Source organism: Thermothelomyces heterothallicus (genome assembly GCF_042370625.1).
Source record: "Thermothelomyces heterothallicus CBS 202.75 unplaced genomic scaffold P884_scaffold_21, whole genome shotgun sequence".
In the NCBI taxonomy this organism is placed as follows: Eukaryota; Fungi; Ascomycota; class Sordariomycetes; order Sordariales; family Chaetomiaceae; genus Thermothelomyces; species Thermothelomyces heterothallicus.
The window spans coordinates 12,280-18,087 of NW_027192582.1; the positions used below are offsets into that span (position 1 = coordinate 12,280).

At 49.8% G+C, this 5,808-nt stretch overlaps 1 protein-coding gene across 1 annotated transcript; it reads right to left on the bottom strand.

The window, feature by feature from the left end:
* Positions 1-1,265: 1,265 nt before the first annotated feature.
* On the bottom strand, positions 1,266-2,493 carry P884DRAFT_206641 (uncharacterized protein; the record flags this gene model as incomplete). Its single annotated transcript, XM_069438733.1, has 2 exons — positions 1,266-1,457; positions 1,600-2,493. The coding sequence occupies 2 exons, from the start codon at positions 2,491-2,493 to the stop codon at positions 1,266-1,268; spliced, it is 1,086 nt and encodes a 361-aa protein (XP_069295415.1).
* Between the last annotated feature and the right edge of the window lie 3,315 nt (positions 2,494-5,808).

Consider the following 5,808-nt stretch of genomic DNA (forward strand, 5'->3'; position numbering starts at 1 on the left):
TATATATAGGTCTAGTCTATAGCTAGGTATAGCCTAGGCCTATAATAATATATAGCTTATTAGATACTAATATATAATAGAAGAAGTTTAGAAGATTAAAGTTATTTAGATACTCTCTTCTTAATATAAGCCCTTTAATATTATAGAAGCTTATTATAATATTATCTTAAGGTATATTAAAGTATATCTCCTTCTAGTTATACAATCTTATATATAAAGGAAAGAGGTAGCTAATAATCTACTTATTTACTAATAGACTAAGGCTTATAATCTAGTCTAGCCTCTATTATAATACCTTACTTAGGTAATACATAGGCCCCTTATATAGCTCCTTAAAAAGCCTATTAGAATCATTAAATATAGGGTAATTTCTAGCCTCTAGCCCTAAGGTCTAGCTTATAAGAAGGTACTATAGAAGCTATCATAAAGTTTTAAGGTCCTCCCCTAGGAATAGTAAAGGTAGGCCTATACCTAGCTAGTTTAGCCCTCTAGTTAGATAGAGAGGTACTAATCCCTCCCTTCTTTGTCGCTCTAAGTCCCTAATATTATTACTAAAGGTATTTAATATTAGAAGACTTATATAAAGTCGCTTAAAACTTAAACTACTAATATTTAAAAAAGAATTACTTAATAGGATATTTATCTATTAGTTCCTAGCTATCTAACTAGATATAAGAAATATTTTGTTTAGCGATTATATAAGTAGCTAACTTAGAGAGTAGTTAGTTATTAGTTAGAGGTTAGAGGGGGGAGGAGGGAGGAGGGTTAAGTTAGGGATATTTATAGACCTTTATATTCCTCTTTAATTCCTTCCTTATCTAGTTATTCTAAGCTAGTTTTACTATTTCTAGGGCTATCTAAAGTAGTTACCTAGTTAGCCCTTATATAACTAGGTCATTCTTGATTATAACCTTAGGGTATAACCCTAAATTACTTTTTATCTAATAATAATAAAGAGGTATAACCTATTATATAATAGGTCATTCTAGCCTAGGTATACCTTCTTTATATAGGAATCTATAGGTTCTAGAGCTCTAAAGTAGCAAACGTTAATACAAGATATCAATCTTTTGAACTATTTTTGACTACTACAACCAGACCTCTATTAATACCTAAACCTAAGCACCAACCTTCGATAACATATACACTAGATTTAGCAGCTTAGCAGTCGACTATTTGCACTTATCGTAAAGTTTACAGAGTCTAAAGGTCCCGGGATTCGGAGAACGGTCGCATTCCCCCAAGAACTCCTTTGTTTCCCCGGCTCACGAGTCCGAGCTTGTTTGCTTCTTGTGCTTTGTACCGTTCCCTCTCCGGCTTTCGTTCTTCATGATCTCCTCGTATTGCAACACCGCGCCGGCCGCAAATTGCACTCTCGGCTTGGACCCTAGATGGTCCCTCTGGATTCCGTGCAGCCTAATATGGGCTTTCAAGTTATCCCACCGGTTGGTTGTGTGCTTGCACCAGTCACAAGAGTACCGGGCCTGTCCGTGGACGCTAAGTCTCCGTGTCAACCCATGTCCAAACAAGGGAAGGCACAAAAAAAAAAAAAAAACTGAAAACGGAATGGAAAGAAAACAAGGCTCTGTGCCGCGATACTAACCTCTGAATGTGTCGCTTCATGTGCTCACTCCTGCGGTACATCTTGCCGCATCCTTCGATAGGACACTTGAAGGTGCTGGCCAGCTCAACGCTGTCCAGGGCAAAGCTGCCATCCGCCATCATGACCGTGCGGCACCTCGTTTCCTTCTTGGTCCGTGTCCGTGTCTTCGGTGAAGGGCACTGCTGCATCTGTTGTTGGAGCACAGTCGTCTTGTGGCGCACCTCGTCCGTCAATGTTCGCCTCCTTGCCTTCATAGAGGGAGTCCTCGGCGCCGTCGGTTCCGCTCCGTCCTGCCGCTCCATTGACGGAGATGACACGGAGAATTGTGTGGGAGAATGTGGCTCGAAGTTGACGGGACTGTCTGGTACCATCCAGTTGGACGTCGTCGTGCCGGAAAGGCGTTCGTACTGCACCAATACAGATGACCCTCCCAGGTGCGGATGTGTACTAAGCTGGGTGATAGCCAAGCCGCAGTCCATGGTTTGTGAAAAATACACCTGAGTAGTGCGTTCACTAAGCGGATGATTCTGACTATCGTACTTTGACCGTAGGGGTGTGATGGGAATAGAAGGGCGAGTGAAGTCGGAGATAGGGCCAGCCTTGGGCGTCATGGGAAGGTATATTGACGTAACACAAGATATGGGTGAAAGATCAAGGGGGACTGTGTCGATCGAGGAGGCAAAGGACGAGTAGTTAAAGTCGAGCGAAGCCGAACATGGCGGAGTGGAACGGCCAGAGCTTGGAGTGTGAGGAGAGAAGGTTGAGAAGGTATGAGAGGAGTCGTCGACACTGCCCGATGGCCATTCTGTTGGAAATCCAGTGAACTCGATGTCGGCATCGGTCCCGCAGTCGAAGGGATCTTTACATATCGATGGCCTAGTAAGCTCCATCTTGCATCATCCACGTCTCTTACAGGTTGCGCAAGGCGTACAAAGTGAAGACCGAGACGAAGACGATGGTTCGCACTTGGGGAAGACAAGAGGGATGGAGAGACACGGTAGAATAAATATTGGGGATATGAAAGATCGATCGTCAAGGTGTCGGCTGCTCCACAACCTCAGACAAGAGAGACGAGCCGGTTCTTCGATGCAGGAACATGCAGGAACAAGCATGGCAATATAGAAAAATTGAGGAATGTCGGCGGCTCAACTCGCCGAGGGGAACCGTGTCTAAGGCGAGTCTCCTTTGAAAAGCCCCACCACACCGTAGTTCACATGGTATGACAGTACCCGGGGGATCTCCAGGGCAGCAGGAGATGTGGCCGTGCAAAGGTGTTGCGGCCGTGGTGAATGTATCCCAGCCCTGTCCGGACTGCTGTGGCAGCGCCGTTCATGCAGGTCCCAAAATTAGGCCGCGCCCACCGTCCCAACGTTGGACACCGTTAGCCACACCGCTTGGGGTGCCATACACATGGGATGAGATGGGTGTGCATATACCGAGCTTCCCCCCCCTCCCCCCTTCCCCCACCCCAGCGACTAGCCAAGCAGATAAAAATGGCTACGGTCGAAGCACACCGTTGAAGCAAACCTGGGGAGTTGGAGCGCGACCAGGATCCTAGGCTTTGCTCCGTCACTGAGACCTCGTGACAATGGGGAAGCAACGCCCTAGGACGATCGTGCCCCAAGTTTACAGCCGCACTCCGCCGTTCATGAACATTTGGTCGAGGACCTGGAGTAGGCGGCGAGAATACGCTTGAAGGAAAGGATCCGGATTGCTTCCTCGCGCAGCGGTGCGCCGAAGCAGCTCGGCATCGGCCTCCCAGGACACGAGAGAATAAGAGCTTGGGGTAGACCACCCAGAGGGCTGATTGCCCGAGGCTTAGATTAGCAGAGGAGCGTCCTTGCTCGGAGGACCTAGCAGTAGCGTAGAGGTAATACTGAGGTTCTCTGCCCTAGTATACGGTGTTTGTGGTGATCTCGGCCGTATGTCCGGAGCCGTGTGAAAAGAAAGAGAGTCCAACCGCCTCGGTTAGCTTTGATAGACCAATAATATCTGTGTAGTTACTTAGCATGTACCTTAGGTACAGTAGCACTAAGGGAACTCGACGGGATCGTCAACTCAGATCAGGCCGGTTCGTGAATGGTAACGGAAGAGAAAGGGTGGAATAGAGGGCATAGCTGCCTAAGGTGCTGAGCTAGATTCAGCTTCTCGAGGGCAAGAGCTTGCCTGGCCCGCAATCGGGATCGGGGTCGCTACCCGAAGGAAAGCGCAGCACAGTTTGTTCGCTCACTGCACACTTACAGTAGTGTACGCTCCGGGGACCCACTTACGACCTTGGGTCGGGGCTGAGACAAGGCGACAGGACCTTGCTACCGCTAACAAGGGGGTGGGCGCTTGGTGCGACGTTTGTGTACTGTACTGTACCCAACCTTATCTTGACGTCTAGCAAACTTGGCACTGTCCGATATGCCGGCCCAGGCACCCGTGGCGATGGGCTTCGAGGGAATTGGCACTCCTCAGACATCCGCTCCCCACCATCTTGATTTTCAAGGCCCTGCGCACTTGACAGATAGTACAGTGTGTATATATATACATATATACATACATCCGTACTAGGAAGCCGGGGTGCGATTCGGTGCTTGGGGTCGAGCAAACAAGCCTCTCTGGACCCTTTCTCGAATCATTCATTGTTAGTTCGCTGCTCTATCGAGCCCCGGATGATACTTTGGAACACTTTTCGGTCGGATTCTCACAATTTTGCGTTGATACCCTTCTTGTGTACTAGCTGTACCTTCGCGAGCGAGCCACTGCCAAGAGTGCTTCCAAGGTATAACTATCCGCATTTCCCTGCGGCTTTGTCTGCCTCGTACTGAATCCAATCCACCGAGGCCGGAGCTGCCCCTCGCAACTGTGCGCCATCACGGAGCCCATCACCGGCTGCATCAGTTCACGAGCACTCGAGAACATCAGCAGCAGTCTTATGTGAGCCAGAGTAGGGTTGCCAGATCTTCACTCTCCCGCCGCAAAGCAGCCAACGTCACAGCGATTTAAGCAAACACTTCATTATGCTCAACGGTGGGACCCAATGAACGAGAGCAGCGGCTTCCGTTGTCGACTGGGTTTCTAGCCGTCCACTTGTGTATCGATGTTGGCTCCTCGACGTGATTCAACGCTGCATCCCGAGCCCGCACTGCTGTTGTCGATGGTGGGTAGGTGTCTGCTTGGCTCCCCGACTTGACAAGAGAGGGCAAGCGAGAACTGGAACCCCGCAATTGCCTGAAGTATGGTGCAAACAATCCCCAATCTGGCCTCGGACTTCGCCGGTCAGGCCTGCTCTCATTCGCCCTTTCCTTCTAGGGGAAGTACCCCTCGAACGCCGTGACCATGGAGGCGATCTTGGCTTCCCGATAGCCTGGCTCCCCAGCTCGGCGACCTCCCGCTACCGACTTAGACTCATATGCCCGAGGCCATTCGTGGTGGCAGTGCCCCTCACCGCTGTCGCGACACGGAAGCACTAGCAGATAACGACTCTCGCAAGCTACACTCCTCGTCGAACAAGCAGTCCGACCAGATCGTGGATCGGGGAAACATCCACTGTCCTATTCATGGAAGCATCGGCGCCACCCAAACACCTCGAACCGTCGCTACTATCCTCCAGATCTAAAAAGCCTTTGAGGTACTAACTACCCTGCCGCTTTGAAAAGAGCTATGCGTAAGCAAACAGGCCAGTAGTACAAGGGCCAGGGGTGTTATTGTAGAACCGTAGCCGTGGGTGTCCTTCAGTGCGGCGTTCATCGATTTCGATCCACCTAAAGAGCGTGTACATACGTAACGTGTAAAATGCTGACCATTCGCCCAGTGCGAGAGTCGGATGCTACGATTGTTTTGCCTTCGTATGACGGGAGCAGATGGCCCCGGCCAGATCCGGTTCAAACACAGAACCAGAGCAGTATCAGAAATCGTCGTTCTCCAAATCGACGTTATCCTTTGCTCTTCCGCCTCAACCGCCGACTTGGCCCGTCCTGGAGGCCACGTGGCTATCCTCAGGTTCTTCAGCATAAACAAAGAGACTGTGTTTCAGGACCAGTGTGGTGAAACGGAAGTAGCAGCCGTAAGAAAGGAAGCAGTCCTGCGGGGGCCAAAAGCCCAGAGAGACACTCAAGAGACCGGCTTAATGCTCGGTGCAAAGACGGAGCGCTGGATGCGGTCTCGTACTGCAGCGTCTGCTTCACAGACTACGGCCTTGGACACGCCCCCGGGGTGAC